At 40.6% G+C, this 21346-nt stretch overlaps 1 protein-coding gene across 2 annotated transcripts in view; it reads left to right on the top strand.

The window, feature by feature from the left end:
* MYRIP (myosin VIIA and Rab interacting protein) overlaps nucleotides 1-21346 on the top strand; it is a 484292-nt gene that overhangs the window by 347787 nt on the left and 115159 nt on the right. For both annotated transcript variants that reach the window (XM_055281804.2, XM_055281797.2), the window contains exons 4-5: nucleotides 14501-14637; nucleotides 20126-20206. In XM_055281804.2, coding sequence (XP_055137779.1) covers nucleotides 14501-14637; nucleotides 20126-20206 — 218 coding nt within the window. The remainder of the gene's footprint in view (nucleotides 1-14500; nucleotides 14638-20125; nucleotides 20207-21346) is intronic.

The following is a 21346-nucleotide window of genomic DNA, read 5'->3' as shown; positions in this document are numbered from 1 at the left end:
TCCTTCCTTCAGGGGAAGCTTCAATAGGAAGATGGCCACACCCCAGCCTCTGGCACTCTCTTATCCCGACAGCCATATGAGCTCTTGCAGGACAGATCTGGTCATACATCTGTGTCATAAATTTATTTACATCATCTGAGCAGCAGCCTGTTATCCTCAGCCTTGCTTTGTGTCCCATCAGTAAAACACTTCATTACAATCATTCTCCCTAGGGGAATGGAGCAAAGTGGAAAGACAGGTCACCATAGAATCTCCAAGAACATACGTGTTTGGAAAAAAACACTTCTGCCAAGAAATGATGCTGTTGCCTGCATTGGGGCACATGTCCACTCCTGAGAATCACTAATTTGCAGCATTTGGTACAGGACAGATGCACAGAGGCCATGCAGGAAAGGTGTGCTCACTCACATTCAGACTCTGCTGGCACCCCCAGTGAGTAGCAAGGGTCTTGTCTTTCTCTGGGAGCTCTTGGTTGAGCTATCTAATTCTTCCTCTAGCCCTGTAAGGCACAACCTATCCCATTTTGCAGATGAGAAAACTGTAGCTCTAAGGACTTAAAGTAATCAGTTCTAACTGTGTTGTCATTGGTAAATTTTGAAGGTTTGCTGTTATTTCCAAAAGATGGTATTAAATTTTTCAATGTTTAGAGGAATTATACCATACCAAAAGATAAAAATCAAGAAATGTTTAAACTTTTTAATAATCTAGTTCTTAAAAACCATTTTATACCAGCTTTCTCTTTCTCTGAGAAATCTTAAGATACTTAACGTTTCCCCTTAGTTAATAGAAGTTATAAATTTCCATGCCTTTTTTCTGATATTAAGGTTTTTTATTGGCAGATAATAATTTTACATATTTATGGAGTACATAGTGATGTTTTGATACATATCACATGCAATGATCAGATCTGGGTAATTAGCATAGGTACCATCTCAAACACCTATCACTTCTTTGTGTTGGGAACATTCAATACTCTCCTTCTAGCTATTTGACACTATATTATATATTATTGTTAACTATAGTCATCCTGCTGCGGTATAGAACACTGGAACTTATTCCTTCTATCTAGCTGTAATTTTGTATCTTTTAATAAGTCTCTCCCTATCACCTTCTTCCCCCTACCCTTCCCAGCCTCTAGTATCCTCTGCTCTACTTTTTACTTCTATGAGATCAATTTATTTAGTTTCCACATATGAGTGAGAACATGCTGTGTTTAACTTTCTCTTCCTAGCTTATTTCACTTAACATAATGTCCTCCAGTTCTATACATGTTGCCATGAATGACAGAATTTCATTCTTTTTTATGGCTGACTGGGATTTCATGGTGTATATATACCATATTTTTTTGTATTACATCTATATTTTTAAATTATTCTTTTTGGGGTTTAAACCTTATTAAGGTATAATTTACAAAGAGTATGTTGCATCCATTTTAAGTGTACAGTTCTACGTGTTTTGACAAATATATACAATCATATAACCACCACTACAATCAAGATACAGAACATTTCCAACTTCTTGAGAAGTTTAGTTGTGCCCCTTTTCTGTCAGTCCCACGGCTGGTTCCATGTAAACAATGATCTGCTTTTTGTCAATGTAGATTAATTTTGCTTCTCTTTTTTTTTTTTATTTAGGTTTTAGGGTACATGTGCACAATGTGCAGGTTTGTTACATATGTATCCATCTGCCATGTTGTTTTGCTGCACCCATTAACTCGTCATTTAGCATTAGGTATATCTCCTAATGCTGTCCCTCCCCCCTCCCGCCACCCCACAACAGTCCCCAAAGTGTGATGTTCCCCTTCCTGCGTCCATGAGTTCTCATTGTTCAATTCCCACCTATGAGTGAGAACATGCGGTGTTTGGTTTTTTGTCCTTGCGATAGTTTACTGAGAATAATGTTTTCCAGTTTCATCCATGTCCCTACAAAGGACATGAACTCATCATTTTTTATGGCTGCATAGTATTCCATGGTGTATATGTGCCACATTTTCTTAATCCAGTCTATCATTGTTGGACATTTGGGTTGGTTCCAAGTCTTTGCTATTGTGAATAGTGCCGCAATAAACATACGTGTGCATGTGTCTTTATAGCAGCATGATTTATAGTCCTTTGGGTATATACCCAGTAATGGGATGGCTGGGTCAAATGGTATTTCTAGTTCTAGATCCCTGAGGAATCGCCACACTGACTTCCACAATGGTTGAACTAGTTTACAGTCCCACCAACAGTGTAAAAGTGTTCCTATTTCTCCACATCCTCTCCAGCACCTGTTGTTTCCTGACTTTTTAATGATGGCCATTCTAACTGGTGTGAGATGGTATCTCACTGTGGTTTTGATTTGCATTTCTCTGATGGCCAGTGATGATGAGCATTTTTGCATGTGTTTTTTGGCTGCATAAATGTCTTCTTTTGAGAAGTGTCTGTTCATGTCCTTTGCCCACTTTTTGATGGGGTTGTTTGTTTTTTCTTGTAAATTTGTTTGAGTTCATTGTAGATTCTGGATATTAGCCCTTTGTCAGATGAGTAGGTTGCAAAAATTTTCTCCCATTCTATAGGTTGCCTGTTCACTCTGATAGTAGTTTCTTTTGCTGTGCAGAAGCTCTTTAGTTTAATTAGATCCCATTTGTCAATTTTGGCTTTTGTTGCCACTGCTTTTGGTGTTTTAGACATGAAGTCCTTGCCCACGCCTATGTCCTGAATGGTATTGCCTAGGTTTTCTTGTAGGATTTTAATGGTTTTAGGTCTAACATGTAAGTCTTTAATCCATCTTGAATTAATTTTTGTATAAGGTGTAAGGAAGGGATCCAGTTTCAGCTTTCTACATATGGCTAGCCAGTTTTCCCAGCACCATTTATTAAATAGGGAATCCTTTCCCCATTTCTTGTTTTTGTCAGGTTTGTCAAAGATCAGATAATTTTCCTTCTTTTAAAATTTCATGTAAGTGAATAATACAATTGCAATTTTTATTTAAGTATTCTTTTATTTAGCATAGCATTTTTGAGGTTCATTCATGTCATTTATATCAGCAGTTCCTTTTTTTCCTTTTTGAGACAGGGTCTCCTTCTGTTGCCCAGGCTGTTATGTAGTGGCACAATCATAGCTCACTGCCACTTCAAGCTCCTGGTCTCAAGCAATCCTCCTGCTTCAGCCTCCCAAGTAGCTGGGACTACAGGCACACGCCACCACGCCCAGTTAATTTTTGTATTTTTAGTAGTAATGAGGTTTTGTCATGTTGCCCAAGCTGGTCTTGAATTCCTGGATTCAAGCGATCCACCCACCTCAGCCTCCCAAAGTGCTGGGATTACAGATGTGAGCCACCACACCCTGCTAGCAGTTCCTTTTTATTGTTGAATAATAGTCCATTTGTGCATACAATTTAATTTGTTTATCCATTCACCTGCTGATGGACATTTAATTAGTTTCCAGTGTTTTGGCTGTTATGAATAAAATTGCTATAAGTTTTCTTGTGCCATGTTTTTATTTCTCTTAAAAAGAAATATTTCATAGGGACTTGCAAACAGAAGCCATGTCTGTGCCTTGGGCAGTGGTGAGACACGATAGTGGATCTCTATGCCTCATGTACAAGTCTTTGTGTAGACATACCATTTCTGTTGAGTTTTATACCTGACAATGGAATTACTGTATTGTGTAGTAACCAGTATATATTTAACTTTGTAAGGATTCACCAAACTGTTTTTACTAGCAACATATGAGAGATCCAGTTTCTCCACATCATTACCAGCACTGTGTATTGTCAGTCTTTTTAATATTAGCCATTCTTGTATATACCACATCTTTTATCCCTTCATCTGTTGTTGGACACCTAGGTTAATTCCATATCTTGGCTGCTGTGAATACTGCTGCAATAAACGTGGGGGTGCAGATGTCTCTTCAGTATAATGATTTCCTTTCATTTGGATAAATTCCCAGTAGTGGGATTGCTGAATTACATGGTAGTTCTATTTGTAGTTTGGTGAGGGACCTCCACTCTGTTCTCCATAGTGGCTCTACCAATTACATTCCCACCAACAGTGTGTGAGAGTTCCCTTTTCTCTGCATCCTCATCAGCATTTGTTATTTTTTGGTTTGTTTCTTTGATAATAGCCATGCTAATTGGGGTGAGATGATACCTTATTGTGGTTTTGATTTGCATTTCTCTAATGATTAGTAATTTGAGCATTTTTTCACATATTCGTTGGCCATGTGTGTATGTCTTTTTTAAAATTTTTTTGTGGGTATATAATAGGTGTATATATTTATGGAGTACATGAGATATTTTGACACAGGCAGGCAGTGCATAATAATCACGTCATGAAAAATGGAGATCCATCCCCTTAAGCATTTATCCTCAAGATTAGACTATCTTACAATCTAATTTTATGATTTTATCTTAAAATATACAATTATTATTGACTACAGTCACCCTGTTTTGCTATCAAATACTGGGTCTTATCCATTCTAATGATTTTTTTGTACCCATTAACCATCTTCATCTCCCTCTCCACCTCCCACTACTCTTCCTTCCTAGCCTCTAGTAACCATCCTTCTATACTCTATCTCCATGAGTTCAACTGTTTTGATTTTTAGATCCCACAAATAAGTGAGAACAAGCAGTGTTTGTCTTTCTGTGCCTGACTTATTCACAATGGAGTACTACTGTTCAGCCATAAAAAAGAATGAGATCCAGTCATTTGTATGTCTTCTTTTAAAAATGTCTTTTCAGATCATTTTCCCATTTTTTAATTGGATTGTTTGTTTTTTTGCTGTTGCTTCAGTTCCTTGTATATTCTGAATATTAGCTCATTGTCCAATTAGTAGTCTGCCAATATTTTCTCCCATTCTGTAGGTTGTCTTTTCACTCTGTCAGTTGTTTCCTTTGTTGTGCAGAAGCTGTTAATTTAATTGCATTTGTTTATTTTTGCTTTTGTTGCCTGTGCTTTTGAGGCCTTATTTATAAAATCCTTTTTCAGACTAATGTCCAGAAGCATTTCCCTTATGTTTTCTTCTAACAGTTTTATTACTTTAGATCTCATGTTTAGTTCTTTGATCCCTTTTGAGATGATTTTTGTGTAGGGTGATAGGTGGAAGTCTAGTTTCATACTTCTATATATAGATATCCAGTTTTCTCAGCCCCATTTGTGGAAAAGACTGTCCTTTCTCCAGTGAGTGTTCTTGGCAACGTTATCAAAAATCAGTTAGCTGTAGATATGCAGATTAATTTGGGGGTTCTCTACACTGCTCCATTGGTTTATGTGTCTGTCTTTATGCCAGTACCATGCTGTTTTGGTTACAACTGCTTTGTAGTGTATTTTGAAGTCTGATAATATAATGCCTCTAGCTTTGTTCTTTTTGATCAGGATTGCTTTGGCTATTCGGGATCATTTGTGGTTCCATACAAATCTTAGGAATTTCTTTCTATTTCAGTGAAGAATTTCATTGATATTTTGATAGGGATTGCATTGAACCTGTAGATTGCTTTGGGGAGTATGCTGTTGATTTTTTTTTTTTTTTTGAGAGAAGTCTCTCTCTTGTCCCCCAGGCTTGAGTGCAATGGCTCGATCTCTGCTCACTGCAACCTCTGCCTCCTAGGTTCAAACGATTCTCCTGCCTCTGCCTCCCAAGCAGCTCGGATTAAGGTGCCAGCCACCATGTCGGGCTAATTTTTGTATTTTTTAATAGAGACGGGGTTTTACCATGTTGGTCAGGCTGGTCTCAAACTCCTGACCCCAAGTGATCCGCCTGCCTCAGCCTCCCAAAATGCTGGGATTACAGGTGTGAGCCACCGCACCTGGCCTGCTGTTGCTTTTTTAAAGCTTTGGTATTTTAAGAGATTATCATGCTTAAGTTTGTGAAACTAAACAGAGCTAAGAATCTTTGAGTAATCATCCTCAGGGATCTCAGGGGTAACTTGGAAATTTTTTTTTTTTTTTTGATAGGGTCTGGCTTCATCACCCAGGCTGGAGAGCAGTGGTGCAATCTTGGCACCTTGCAACCTCTACCTCCTGGGCTCAATCTATCCTCCCACCTCAGCCTGTGGAGTAGCTGGGACTACAGGCATGTGCCACTGTACCTAATTTTTGTATTTTTTGTAGAGATGGGGTTTTGCCGTGTTGCCCAGTCTGGTCTCGAATTCCTGGGCTCAAGCAATCTGACTGTCTCGGCCTCCCAAACTGCTGGGATTATAAGTGTGAGCTACTGAGTCTGGCCAAGTTGGAATCTTTTAAAAAATAAGTCAGGGAAATCAAGCATGGACAACTCTGGACAGTTCCAAGTTGGAAAGCTTTTCCCTATAAATCTCATCACCAGGAGAGCATCTCCCTTTCTTCCTAAGCCACCTCTCGTACACACCTACTGAGGCTTAGAAGCAGCAGTTTGATTATGAGAGAAAATGCCTGGGACAGAAAGCAGGTAGATTCCGGTTTCTCACACATTTGTGGGAATGATCCAGAACCCAAGACCTGTGGGACACAGGCAGCCCAGCCATGCCCAAGATGCCTTTGACCTGGCTTTCCGTTCCATCTCCTGACTCACCTAGCACTCTTTGAACAGATTAGTCTGGCAGCACTGTTGGCTAGGGCCCTGGTCTGTTTTGTCACCCCTATACGTCTAACACAGTGCCTGGCACATAGTGGGCCCTCAATACATAGTGAAAGAATGAAAGAATGAGTGAATGAACAAATGAATGAGTCCATGCACAGACACAGGATTCCACCCTGTCCTCTATTTCAGCAGGATGCTGACACAAAGGTTCTTCTCATCTAGCCTTGCCTGCAGTTGTGCATGTTTAGTTGGAAACCAGACACCTGAGCATGGACCAGGGAGCAGTACACTTAGCCAGTCCACCCAGGGTGCTGGGGTCCTCACAGCCCTCTCCCCCCATCTCTGCCCCATGAACCACATGCATCCTGTAAGTTTCCCCTGAGCCATAAGTTTAAATAAATGCAATAAAATCAGTAATATCAAATGAGGATAATCATGACTGAGCCTTCCCTGGAAGCCCCAAGGAAGAGCTTCCAGAAAAGCTGTCTGCATTAACTCTAAGTCAAATCATAATCGAAAACACATTACTACTTTTTCCTGGCAGAAAGTGAATTTATTTTTTAAATTTTATTTTTAATTGACAAACGATAATTGTGTACATGGGGTACAATGTGATATTTTGATATATATACATTATGGAATAATTAAGCTAGTTAACATATCTACCTCACATATTTTATCATTTTTATGTGTGACATAAAGCACATTACTTTTTAAGGAAAAGTTTTCTGCTCTGCAAATCAACCTGTGGTTTTACAGCTCATTCCCCATGGATTTACTGTAGTCTTCCACCTCCCTGCAGCCCCAGGCTGGTGCCCTGATTCCACTCCGAGACTGGAGTAAGCTGAGGCATTCTATTTTAAGTTCATTAAAATGCTTCGGAATGCTGTAGAGTTTTGGTATAAGCAATGAATGGAGAACTCATCTGATGATGCACTTGAAGTCTCCTCGGGCTGTCTAGAACTTAGAACATGATATTAGGACTCTTGGTTGCAAATAATAAAAACTCAACTCAAAAAGGCTTAAACAAACAAGAGAATTTGTTGGCTCATATAATGGTAAAGTCCAGGGATTGCCTTCAGGCTTGAGTAGATACAGGTTCTAAGTATATGAACAGAATCCTGTCCCTCCCCACTGTCAGATCCGCTTTTGAACCTCTAGGCTTTCATTCTGCCATGGAGCCAGCCCTGCAGAAAGGGGGCATCTATTACCAAGATCTCCAGTAGAAGCTCCCAGCTCAACCCCAATGGCAGGTCTGAGTCATGAGATCACCACCACTAGTGCCAGGAGTGGTATCCAGCCTTCCTGAACCATATAGACTAAGTTGGAGAGTGAGGGAGGAGTGTCCCAAAAGGAAAATAAATGTCCCTTTTAGAAGAATGAGGGGCACAGTAACAACTGTCCTCCACTGATACCATGTGGACCCTTCCAGCTGTAGAGCTGAGCCTTTCTGGTGACCAGCTGGTCAGAGAGCAGGGCAGTGTGCGGAAGAAGGAGCCTGGAGAACATTTCTCTTCTGCAGTTGCATTTCTTTTGTGCTTTTAAAGATATCAAATAAATCATAAGCCCAGAGGGCGTGATTTCTAGAAGCAAGGCTTTCTGTATTTCCTTTCTTTTCTGTTATATTATTCTAAATTCTGAAAATAGTTTTATCAGTGTTTTTTTAAATAAAAATGACAGATGCTTCTTGTAATAAACTAAAATTCTATAGTAAAATAAATTGGAGAGAGAGAGTCTCTATTCATGCTAGGTGCCTGTGAATAGTACTTGTGCATGATTGCAAGCTCCCAGTTTTTAATCTCTGCTCAAGAGTTTGCTCCTTCGGGCAAGAAACTCACTCTTTCTGCATGTTGATTTATGCATCTATGAAAGAGGACTCATCATTTTAGAGCTATTAGAAGAAATTATCAAGCCCTTTTCTGATGCCAGGCACCTTATTATTTATGTTATATTATTTAATCTTCAAAACAGCCTGATAAGGTTGTTACTGTCATCATCCCCATCTTATAGATGAAGAAACTGAAACTTAGAGGGATTAAGTAATGTGCTCAAGACCACACTTGTAGTAAATGCCAGGGCCTGGGCCACTTCCACCAGCACCCACACCCATGTGTCTACCACTGCACTGTACCCACCCTGTGAGAATTAAATAAGATGATGCAAGGAAAACTTTTGGCGTAGTACCTCAGACAGAGTAAGCACTCAAAAAATTGTGCTCATTTTTTCATAATAGTGATACTGATTATATGATGAAGTTTTATGGGAAAGAAATTATACATTTGGTATATTGTGTTTGATAGGTGCTTTTTCTCCCACCATGAGGAAGACAAACCTCTCAATTTCATTTTTTCCACCAAACCAGAGGGGAGAAGATAATGCTTGCCTTCTGCCCTTTCATTCTGCTTCCTGAGCTGCATTTGGGGACCAGAAGTAGGCTTTGCCATGGATCAGTTGGCGACTCTTTCAGGGGTTTCTCTTTAATGTGAGGCCACTTTGAGAGAGACTTTAGAATCTCACACCATGGGTGGAAAGTGTAAATTGGTGCAAGCTTTCAGAAAAAGTCACATCTTTGAACCTGGCTGCTTTACTTCTAGGATCCACAACTGTGGATATGTGAAATCATTTAGCTGGCAGCATATCCATCACAGAACCATTTTTAATGCAGAAGAAATGGGAAGGATTCAAGGTCCAAAGATTGGAGATTGGTTACATAAAGCTTGCTGTGTCCATACTATGGAGAACTCCGAGGTGACTGAAGATGTCATGGGAGAAGACTTCAACAACATTACAGTCAATCAGGAATACTAAGTGGAAAAAACAAGTCATAAAACAATGTCTGTCCATCACATACTGGATTTTATTAAGTGTCTACCAGGTGCACTTTAGTGGTCTAGGCACATAGGATACAGGAGAGGGAAAAAAAAATCTGTCTTCTTTGAGCCTATGTTCTATTCAAGAGGGGAAATAGATAACAAATTAATAATTGTCACTATGTTGATATAGTGATTATTTTTATAATTACTTAATCATAGACAATTGTGTATCATTAAATAGCAGGTACAAAGAAGTATTCTATAAAAATATAAGGAACAAAAATCAGAGTAAGAGGACAGACACGTTGGCGTGGTAGTGGCATTTTTGCAAGGATCGTCAGGGAAGGCCTCCCAAGGGAAGTGATATTTGCACAGAGGCCTGAATGAAGTGTTGGATTGAGCCTGAGACTATCTGTGGGGAACTGTATTATAAGCAGAGGGAACAGCAAGATCAAAGCCAGTGTGAGCATGTTTGTTAAAAGATAGTGTGAACATTGTGTGTGCTGAAAGACACATGCTCAGGAAAACCCATTTGTGGCTTTTTCTCTTCATTGAAGTCACTAACCATTTAAAAGGGGCACCTCCCCACTGCCACCATCACTGTTTCCTGGCCACTCCAGGTGGCTGCCCTGCTGCTGCCCCACAGCCCCTGTCTGATAAACTTTGTGGGAAGAGGGAGTGCACCCTCCCTGTTAAAAAATTTGGTCTCTCAGAGCTGCTCTGGCTCTGGAGCCCCTTCAGTACCAACCAGCTTTAGACTGACCTCTCGGTCCCTGCCTTCTCTGTGTGCCTGCATGAATACACACACACAAATGCACACACACATGCATGCACACACATACACATGAGCACATGCACATTTGCATGCACGTATGCACACACACACACACCCCACCATGAGTTCCAGGACCCCTCCCAATCTCTGTGTAGCCTGATTACAAACCACTTTGCATGGAAGTCTGAAAGAACAGTCATCTAATGTCAGGTTCCAGTAGTAGAACTTTGGGTAGTTTTCTGAATCTTCTTTTGCTTGTTTTTATTTCAATTTTTATAATAATACATGTACTTAGTTAAAATAAATTCAGACAGTAAAAGATATTAAAAGGATTTCATATTCCCAACTCCTTTCCAAGTCCCAGTCCCCCAGGGAATCACATTTAAACATTTCTGGGGGCTACCACAATAATCCTAAATAATATGTTTATCTTGCCATTTATTGATTAGTCAACTTTAGACTTTTATGAATAGTTCACTTTTTTCCTATCTCCTTAACTTCCCCTTGGAAGTTTTATTAAAACTTTTATTATATGCTGGTGACCTCTATAACTTTAGCTAGCATATTGAAACCATTATCTTTGGTGTATATACCTTACACAGTCTGTCTTGACTTCATTCTGTAAGATTTTGACTCCATTCTGCAAGATGGGGAAATTAGCATCTCTGAACTACCCTCATCATTCCTCCTTCTCTTTATGTCCAGGCTTCTATCAAGCTATCAATGATTTTTTAATTTTTCTTTCAATAACAAATGCAAATGTCTTGACAGTGTGATCTTTTTATGCTTTATCTATAAATAGGATGAAAATTAAACAGTTTTTAAATTATATAAATATTCTAGAGACCAAAGTCATGACTTGAAATTCATGGAGAGAAAAAAAAAACTGTTATTCTTGGCTGTAACACTTGGACTACTTGAAGAAAAATAGGTCATCATCTTTCTTCTTCTACTCAGTTAGTTTACAAAATCATACAACTTTTCATTTGCTTCATAGTTAGACCATATTTTCTTGAGCTGTTTTTGGTTTTGGTTTTGATTTTACCAGAGCTTCTAATGGCCTTTCCTTATTCTTGTTGACAAAAGAAAGATGTGGCTCCTTCTTCACCATTTCTCTTCATACATGTAGATTCTTAATTATATACTTATTGAATGCCCCATTTGGGCTGCCTACCTTCCAGATCTGCTGCACAATCCTGGGACTTCCCTTCATTGTACTCCTGGGACAGTTTCCTTCTTTTTGGAGTCCCAAGATCCTCTTTCTTGGATGGCTTTTGGTTCTCCTGGGATACACCTTGAGAATTCTCTTTTCCTGAAAGCAATCTTACGTATCTGAAAATGTCTTTATTTTGCCCTCTTGTGATGATGGTTTGGCTGAACATAGAAGTCTAAGTTCATGCCATTTATTCTTAGAAAATCTATGCTCTACTGTCTTCTAGCATTCATTGTTATTGATTACAAATTTTAGCATCATTATTTTTATCCTTTTGCAAAATACTATTTTTTTTCTGTGTGAAGCCCCTAAGTTCTCCTTATCTTTGAGGATCTGAATTTTCATGAAGATGTAGCAAGGTAGGTTTGTCTGCTTTATTTTGTTTTATGTTCCATTTGTTTTTTGGACAATTGGTAGGCCCTCTTAACCTAAAGACTTTTCCCTTTTTTAGCTTGGGGAAATTATCTTCTATTATGTCTTTGATTTTTTCCCTGCTCTTTCATTTTCTCTTTTCTTCCTTTTTGGAATTCTGTTAGATGCTAGACCTCCTGAATTGATCCCCCATGTCTCTTTTCTCTCATATATTCCATGTTTTTGCCTTCTTATTGTACATTCTAGAAAATTTATGTTGATTTAACTTTTAGGTCTTCTATTAAATTTTTTATTGATCCTGTTTTCTATTTCCAATAAGTTGTTGCTTATCTTCTACATGTATTTCACATCACCCTAGCCTGTTGCATGGATGCAGTATCTTTTCAAATCATTATGGACATTAATTAGAGTTTAAATTACTTTCAATACCCTGAGTTATCTTTCTTTGCCCTTTGTTACTTGTTGTTAGTTTATCTTGGCTCTTTCTTCTTATACCATTGGATTGTTGCAAATGTCTGGTGATTTCTTGTCATCTATTCATATTTTTGAACAAAGGACTTGGTTGGTGAATAAAGGTAACCAACATGGGCCTCCTCTGCCATTGGGTAGATAAGTATTCCCAATAGACCTCTCTTTTGAAATGAGTTTAGGGCTGAAAGGTGGAGGTGCTTACTGAGAGCTCCAAGTTTGTGAGTTAGGCAGGCAATTGACAGGCTTTGCTTTGGTGTACATGGATGACATCTGATGCGCAGGCATGTAGGGGCTCCCCCAATGCCAAACAAGATAGGCTTCTTCTGTATTAGTCCATTTGTGTTGCTAGGAAGGAATACTTGGGGCAGGGTAATTTATAAAGAAAAGAGGTTTGTTTGGCTCATGGTTCTACCATTACAAGAAGGTGCCAGCATCTGCTTCTGGTAAAAACCTCAGGAACCTTTTACTTATAGCAGAAGGCAAGGGAGCCTGTGTGTCACATGGCGAGAGAGGGAGCAAGAGAGAGGGAAGGTTGTCACACTCTTTCCAACAACCAGCTCTCGAGTGAATTAATAGGAGTGAGAACTCATTACCACAGGGAGGGCACCAAGCCATTCATAACGGATATGCCTCCAAAGCCCAAACACCTTCAACCAGGCCCACCTCTAGCATTGGGGATCACATTTTAACATGAGATTTGCAACTGGGACAAGTATCCAAACTATATCAGCTTCACTGTATGGTGTTAATCTCCATACTGACGTCTTAAATCTGAACTAGATTATTCAACTTCAATAGACAACCACTTTATCTTTTGGGCCTAAGACCAATCATCCTCAGACCAATTGCCCATTTTTTAGGGAGTAGGGATGGGGGACCAAGAGGCCTCATTATTGTCTACACAACCATTAAATTACCTTTCTGGGTACTGTCATAATCCAAACCTGCTCTCTGAATCAACCAACTCAAAATTGGGCCTTCCAGTTAGAGTCCAAGCTCTTCCATCTGTTCTGAAGGACACTGTTCTTTGTTACCTTTATGCTATCATTGTCAAAATCTCTGATTTTGCTCTCACCCCCATTCCTTCCTTGTATAGATTGTTTTTTACCTTTGGGTATCTTCTCACATTTCACTGGGGTCTGGAAAAGAAGAGCAACTAAATGTGGGATTGTTCTTCCATTGAATTGGAAGCCTTTATATTCCTGTTGTTTTTCTGAATTTTCTAAAATGAGCGTGTATTATTACGTTTATAATAAGAAAAATAAGAAAAACAGCTGTTTTCAAAATGGAAAGGCTTTAGAAATTTGTTCTCATCAGGCATAAAAGAGAAGAATCTTGTCTTTTTTTTTTTTTTTTTTTTTTTTTTTTAAGATGGAATCTCACTCTGTCACCCAGGCTGGAGGGCAGTGGTGCTGTGGTGCTGTCTCGGCTCACTGCAGCCTCCACCTACTAGGTTCAAAGGATTCTCCTGCCTCAGCCTCCCGAGTAGCTGGGATTACAGGTGTGCACCACCATGCCCAGCTAGTTTTTGTATTTTTAGTAGAGATGGGGTTTTGCCATGTTGGCCAGTCTGGTGTCAAACTCCTGACCTCAAGTGATCCACTTGCCTTGGCCTTCCAAAGTGCTGGGATTACAGGCATGAGCCACAGCATCCAGCCTGAATCTTGTCAATGTTTTGTACCACCCATTATAGCATTAACCAGGAAACTACTTTCCCACAGTGCTTCAATCTGAATGAGGAAGAGGCTGGAGAATTTTGCTATCTTCCTTGTGCTTTTTATTTTTCCAAGATGATTAGAAATGTTGTTAATACAGTAAGAATATTAAATATAAAGCCTACTATTAAATGCCCTGAAACTTCATGGTTTCAAATGTCAAGGATTTATTGGCTTGCTCTTTGGAGTGACTCAGTGGATGGTTCTCCTGGTCGCACCTAAGGTCACTCATGTGTCTCCAGTCAAACTAGTGGCCAATGGCTTCTTTCACCTGTCTGGGAGTTGGCCGGCTATTGGCTGGGGCAAGAGGAATGATTGAGCCAAGTGTCTCTCATCACACAACAGGCTAGCTTGGGCTCACTCATGTGATAAAGGTTGTGGGATTCCCAAGAGCAGCAACAGAGGAAACTGCAGGGCTCAGGATTCACACAACATCACTTTCACCATTTTCTGTGGTCAGAGAAATTCACAAGGCCAGCCCAGATTCAAGGGGAATAAACTTCACATCTTGATGGATGGAGCTGTGAAGCATTGTAGCAGTTTTGCAATTCACCATTTAATAATTCTAATTTTCTGTTGTCTAATTCTGTTTTCCTCAGGCTCCTGAGGGCCCAGTCTCTGGAATGGTTCTACAATAATGTGAAGAGCCGCTTCAAGCGCTTTGGCAGTGCCAAGGTTCTGAAGAACCTGTACAGGAAGCACCGGCTGGAGAGTGGCGTGTGCTTCGACATTCTAGGTACTCTCACTTCCTGCCACTCTGGGAGTCTTTGGTGGGCTGGTGGGTAGAAGGCCTGGCTCAGGGGCCCTGAACACTGGAGCACACTCACCTGGGACAGATAAATTTGCTTAAATATCTAGCACTAGTGAGAAGCAGAAATAGAAGGACAGATGCCAGAGATTCTGCTAAGTTTTGACTCTTTTGGTTCCAGCATCCCCACTGGGCTAGAGCTTATAAGTTAGAAGCTGTGAAGACCAAGTACTTCTACAAATTGTGATTATTTTAATCTCAGATCAAAAATTAGGTATTCTTGATCATCATCCCTTAATGATTAAAACGTTGGAAAGTCATTTGCCTTTGGCTACAGAGAGACTACATCTGTCCCTGGAGGGCATGCCTTCTACCTTCCTTTCTTCTTACTCCAAACTTCTGTTCTTATGGCCCAGAAGCTGATGTAATGGGAGAGTTAGAAAAGTGTCAGCTTCCTCCCAGGAAACTTGAAGGATGAATTTTACCTATGCTGTTTTTATACAGTTAAGACAACCAAGTTAATTGGAATGAGAAATTATATTCTTTAGTCCTATTAGATCAGCCAGTAGAAAAGAATGGTAGTCATAATATGGACAGCATGCCTTCCAAAAAGTCTGTTTCTTTCTATCTAGCGGCAGATTTTTTTTTCATCACTTGGCTAACACAGGTAAATGCTTTTTAATCCATGAGAAACAAGGAAGAAGAAAAAACCTCATTCATCTTATTTGGAGCTTTTTCACCATCATTATTTTACATTGTTGTTTTCTCAATAAAGTCTTTGGTTGTGTCTTATCCAAAAATATGCCAGCCACTTAGACAACAGCGAAAATAGAATGGAGGCACTAAACATGGAGAATCGTTAGGGTCTTTTGTTGTCATTATTAGAATCTCTGTCTTTCAAACTGCTCAAGAAAGCTATAGCTAAGAGAGCAGTGCCGAAGGTTTCCACATACTATGTTTATCACCATTTCACCAATTTCTCTAAAAACTCTGTAGGAATGGAGGCAAAGAAGAAATAAAGCTTAAAAGTCATACTGTTAGCAGTTTTTCAACCCAGAGAGATATCTCAAGAAGGTTCATGAATAGAATCGGCTCACTCATTTGCATCCCATCCTCTTTTCCTCTCTTGTACATCCTCTGGTATGCTGAATGTGCCCCTTTAATGTCACCAAATTCAGATCTCGTAGGTGTTCTTTACCACTTAATGCACATTGAGAAATAAAGCAAACGTGGAAAACCCTGTAGAATAGAGCAGAATTTTTATTTCTTTCCCTTTCTTTCTAAGTCTCCACAAATGGAGAAAGCAGACACGAATCCCAACTGGGCTAGTGCAGGGCTTTGAAATTTACAAGGATCACTTTCAAAGGAGAATTCTTTGCTAAGAATAAATATCTGCCCTGATTGAAGCAGCTTTAGGTGCTGGGCCCTCTGTGATTCACCACTGTTTTCATCTGAGCCTCAATCACTGCACTTATCACATATCACATTGCATTCAGGATTACACAGCTGCCTCTCCCGCCAGACTGTGATATGCAGGTGGTAGCTTGTTTATCTGTGTTCTCAAAGCGTGGCTCAAGGCCTGGCAATTCTTATATCCTCATTATTGTACTAGTTTAACCTTAAAAGCATTTTATGGGGCCAGGCATGGTGGCTTATGCTTGGAATCCCAATACTTTGGGAGGCTGAGTCAGAAGGATCACTTGAGACCAGGAGTTCAAGACCAGCCTGGGCAACATAGCACAATCCTGTCTCTACAAAAAAAAAAAAAAAAAAAAAAAATTAGCCAGATGTGGTGGCATGCACCTGTCCTTTGAGCTACTCGGGAGACTGAGGTGAGAAGATCACTTGAACCCAGGAGATTAAGGCTGCAGTGAGCCATGATTGTGCCACCGCACTCCAGCCTGGGTGACAGAGCAAGACCCTGTCCAAAAAAAAGCACTTTATGGATACCAAGACACTTCATAGAAATATGGGAATCAGTTGCTTTAATACTATTCATATCTCCATTTAAGTCAAGATTTCTTTTGGAAAAACATGAAGACAAGCAGACAGGAGACAATTTATGAGATGGTACCCAAACATATAAAGCCATGATCATAAAACAACGAGATGTATTCTACAAGCTACACAGTTACACTTCAAGTATAGAGAAATATTCCAGGGCTTAAGTAGCCTCCTGGTTGTGTGAGATGACTCAAGAGTCCTTCATTAGCTTTTGCCTGTCACCCAATACCCATTGTAGGTTTGTCATCTGCCATCCTCAATTCATGACTACACATTAGAATCGCCGAGGGTGCTTTGAAAAAAAACCTTCCAATACCCCAAATCATTGTCCGCCCCCATTAATTACTGCTGAATTTTTGGAGGTGGGATCCAGTATACATATTTTTAAAAGCTACCTGTATTATTCTAAGGTACAGCCAAGAGTGAGAACAAGATCCTCAGCTAGAACTCAGCGTAATTAGTTCAGCAGTGTTCTTCCAGCTCTATCTAATGGTACTTATTTTCAGAATTTTGATTATCAGAACATGATATGCAAAATCTGCTGTGCACAAGGCATGTGCTATGCTCCAGGACTCTCAGTGTAAAACTCCTTTCACCTGCAGAACGTCTTCACTATGCAGACCACTGTAGTTTGCCATAAAAACACTCAATTCAGGCCGGGCACAGTGGCTCTCGCCTGTAATCCCAGCACTTTGAGAGGCTGAGGTGGGCAGATCACGAGGTCAGGAGATCAAGACTATCCTGGCCAACATGGTGAAACCCCGTCTCTACTAAAATACAAAAAAATAGCTGGGCGTGGTGGCACTTGCCTGTACTCCCAGCTACTTGGGAGGCTGAGGCAGAAGAATCGCTTGAACCCGGGAGGCGGAGGTTGCAGTGAGCCGAGATTGCACCACAGCACTCCAGCCTGGCAATAGAGTGAGACTTTGTCTCAAAAAAAAAAAAAAAAAAAATTCATTGAAGATTCCTTCAATTCACACAGTCTCACACATCACCCATCACATACACACCTTGTAGTGCCATCTGTTCCTCAGCAGTGCTCCCAAGCGAACCTTACTCCTTCTCCTGCAGCTCATAGCAGGTGACCAGATTAGGCCTAAAAGAAAACTTGTTTGTTTTATCAGACAAATCTAAGATGTATTCATTTATTCAGTAAATATTTACTGAACGCCTACTATGTGCCCATCTGGCTTAAGAGTTGGGGGTGACGAAATGATCAAGACCCTGCCATTTCAGAGCCAAAACTCCAGTGGAGAAGTCGGATAAGTAAATACATTTATAAATAAAATAATGTCCAAAGGTAACAAGTGCTCACATGGCTTCTCTGATAGACCCAGCATGACTTTTTTTTAAATTTAATTTTATTTTAAGTTCTGGGATACATCTGCAGGACTTGCAGGTTTGTTACATAAGTAAACGTGTGCCATGGTGGTTTTCTGCACCTATCAACCCATCACCTAGGTATAAGCCCCACATGCATTAGCTATTTATCCTGATGTTCTCCCCCGCCCTGCCCCCTTGACAAGCCCCAGTATGCATTGTTCCCCCTGCTGTGTCCATGTGTTGTCACTGTTCAGCTCCCATTTATAAGTGAGAACAGAGAACACAATATGACATTTTTAACAGTTATCCTAAAAGAAGCACTGCATGAAAAAGGTAAAAGTTGCCATTATTAATATACTTAATCTTCAGACAATTGGATAAATAATATATGCTTTTATTTAGTGTTAGATAAATAAATGGGAAAAATAAACCTTGCTTTTATTATCATTCTATATCTAATTTTGACATGATTCTTGAAAAGGTCTATTGCTTCATCTGGGATTTGATGGACAAATGTGGTCTTTTAAAAATGCTGAGCCACGTGAAATTAGAGTTTCTGCCAACTTATGAAAAATAGTGGCTTCATGTCATCTAGCTGCTTAGCCCATGCTTTCCAGAACAATTCAGTCCCTTTCTGCCCTTGAAAAAACATCACATCATACTAAATGACACCAATGCTCCCACCTCCAAATTTAAAAGGAAACAGAAAGAGAGGTGTTTTACTAGAAGATTTAAAGTCATGCAAAACCAGGGCTTGTCCTCTGGTGAGGTCAATCTCCAAAGACCTTTTTACATCTCCCCTGTCCTTATGTTTCCCACGGCCCTCCCCATCCTCTCAGCAGGCAACGTCAAATCTTCCTTCCTATGGCCTACAGGGCATGCCAGGCAGAGACTTGCCCCTGTGTGCAGCTGCAGTGGGAGCACTGTCTCCCTTCTCTGTTGTCTCCCCCTCCCCTTGATCTTGCATCTTATCCCTCTCACCTTCCAGGAAAGTCTCAAGGTCACTTCTTGCTTATTCAATCTCTGTCTTTACTGGGATTTATAAACACACCCAAGTCTCTCCTGTTTTCTAAACCCCTCCTCGACTGCATTTTCCTCCACGCATTGTCCTGCCATCCTCTTTCCCATCACAGGTCAACTTTAAAAAGTGAGCTGCATTCAGGGCTTCCATTGCCTGCCCTTCCTCACTCTATACTTACCTTCTCCCCCTTCGAAGCTATTCTCTACACAGCAGCCACAGTGCACTTTTAGAGGCACAGATCTTACCAGGTCATCTCTGTGAAACCTTTAAGGGCTTCACATGGCTGTTGGGATAAAGATCCAAACACTGATGTGGCCACCATGACCTGCATGGCCTGTGTCCTCAGGTCACTTCACCAGAGCTGCTTTTCCTCTCTGCAGCCCTGCCACACTGCCTCTCATTTAGGCCTTCAGATACACCATTTTCTCCCAGGACTGGTCTCTGTGCAAGCTGCTTCCTGTGCCTTGTATGTTCTCCCACTCCCTACACCCCTTGGCTGATTCTTCACTGCTTAGGTCCACTTTCCCTGCTGAACACGTTCACTGTGCTGTGAACAATCCCATCAAAGCATTTAACCTATCTATAATTTTATATATATATATATATTTATATAACTATTTGATTAATGAATTTCCCACATGAGAGTCTCATGCTTGTCAGGGTGGGGTGGGGGCAGGTTTAGCTTTGCTCATCAGTGTACCCCTAATACCTAGGCCGAAGCCAGGCACCTACTGGTGCTCATAGACTATTTGCTGGATGAATGAATAAATTCTAGATGCAGCCATGCCAAGCCACACTAGTAGTTTGCAGGTCCAGGAATTGACCTTACATCTCTCAGACTTTAGTCTATTGTTCTGTCTTTGACTCTATATTGCCTGCAAAGAAGGTGTGAGAAGAAGTTTGGGGTTGGCAGCAGTGCTGCACCAGGAATCAGTGTGAGAAGAAAAAAGCAATGGGTCAAAACTGTTAGCATTATTGTGGGACCTCATGAGTCCCTAAACCTATTTGCAAGGCTAACAACCCAAGTGTGTAATAGCGGTCTGCCAGTTCAGTGACATGGTGCATCAGTGTTCACTGAAGACCTTTGATAATCATATTCTTTCTCTTCTCCCACCCCTACCCTGCCAGGAGGAAGCCTTTTTGAGTCAAACCTGGAGAATGAAGGAAGCATTTCTGGCAGTGATTCAACATTTTATAGGCAGTCAGAAGGTAAAGTTGCTTAAGAGTTTACAGCTACTTGGCCGGGCGCGGTGGCTCACGCTTGTAATCCCAGCACTTTGGAAGGCCGAGGCTGGCAGATCATGAGGTCAGGAGATCGAGACCACACTGAAACCCCATCTCTACTAAAAATACAAAAAATTAGCTGGGCGAGGTGGTGGGCGCCTGTAGTCCCAGCTACTCGGGAGGCTGAGGCAGGAGAATGGCATGAACCCGGGAGGCGGAGCTTGCAGTGAGCCGAGATTGTGCCACTGCACTCCAGCCTGGGCGACAGAGCGAGATTCCGTCTCAAAAAAAAAAAGAGTTTACAGCTACTGGGAAATTGGAGTAATAGAAACACCTACAGGTACAGGTACTGCCAGCGTCCCCCCGGTGCACTCTTACCCCAGATGCAACTATCTACTACTATGTGTGAGTCTCTCTGGGTCACTTATTATTGCCAATTTTATGAATCCATCATCAAAATAGGTGAGTATATACAAAATGTGGCCAAGAGAACAGCATTCATTACCCAACCATGGATACTTTAGAGTCAACTAGTAAATATTCTTCTGGAGTTGGAACATATCAAACAATCCACTCACTTGTGCATCTCATATTAAAATATTCCTTTAAAGGATGTGTCATTTACTGATTAACTTCTCTTTTTTATACCAATATAATTGTCCCCTTATAGCAGTGGTTAAAAGCAAAACAAACTTCTAATTTCAAATAAAACTTCATCATTTCAATTATTTGTCTAAAGCACTGGACATTGATAATCAGTGCCCCCTGAATTGCCTGCCTTCTGTGACCTCCACAGCTTATCTGTATCCTCTATTCTCTCTTTGGGGGCTGTGATAGTTAATTTTATGTGTCAACTTGACTGGGCTAAGGGATGCCCAGATAGCTGGCAAAACCTTGTTTCTGGATTTGTCTGTGAAGGTATTTCTGGAAGAGAATAGCATCTGAATCATAGACTGAGAAAAGAAGATCTGCCCTCATCAGTATGAGTAGGTGTCATCCAATCCATTGAAAGCCCAGATAGAACAAAAAGGCAGAGGAAGGGTGAATTCACTCTCCCTCTTCTGGAGCTGGGACATCCATCTTCACCTGCCCTTAGACATCAGAACTTCTGATTCTTGGGCCTTC

This window comes from Symphalangus syndactylus, chromosome 1 (genome assembly GCF_028878055.3).
Source record: "Symphalangus syndactylus isolate Jambi chromosome 1, NHGRI_mSymSyn1-v2.1_pri, whole genome shotgun sequence".
NCBI lineage: Eukaryota > Metazoa > Chordata > Mammalia > Primates > Hylobatidae > Symphalangus > Symphalangus syndactylus.
This window is presented reverse-complemented; position numbering and strand designations above follow the sequence as displayed.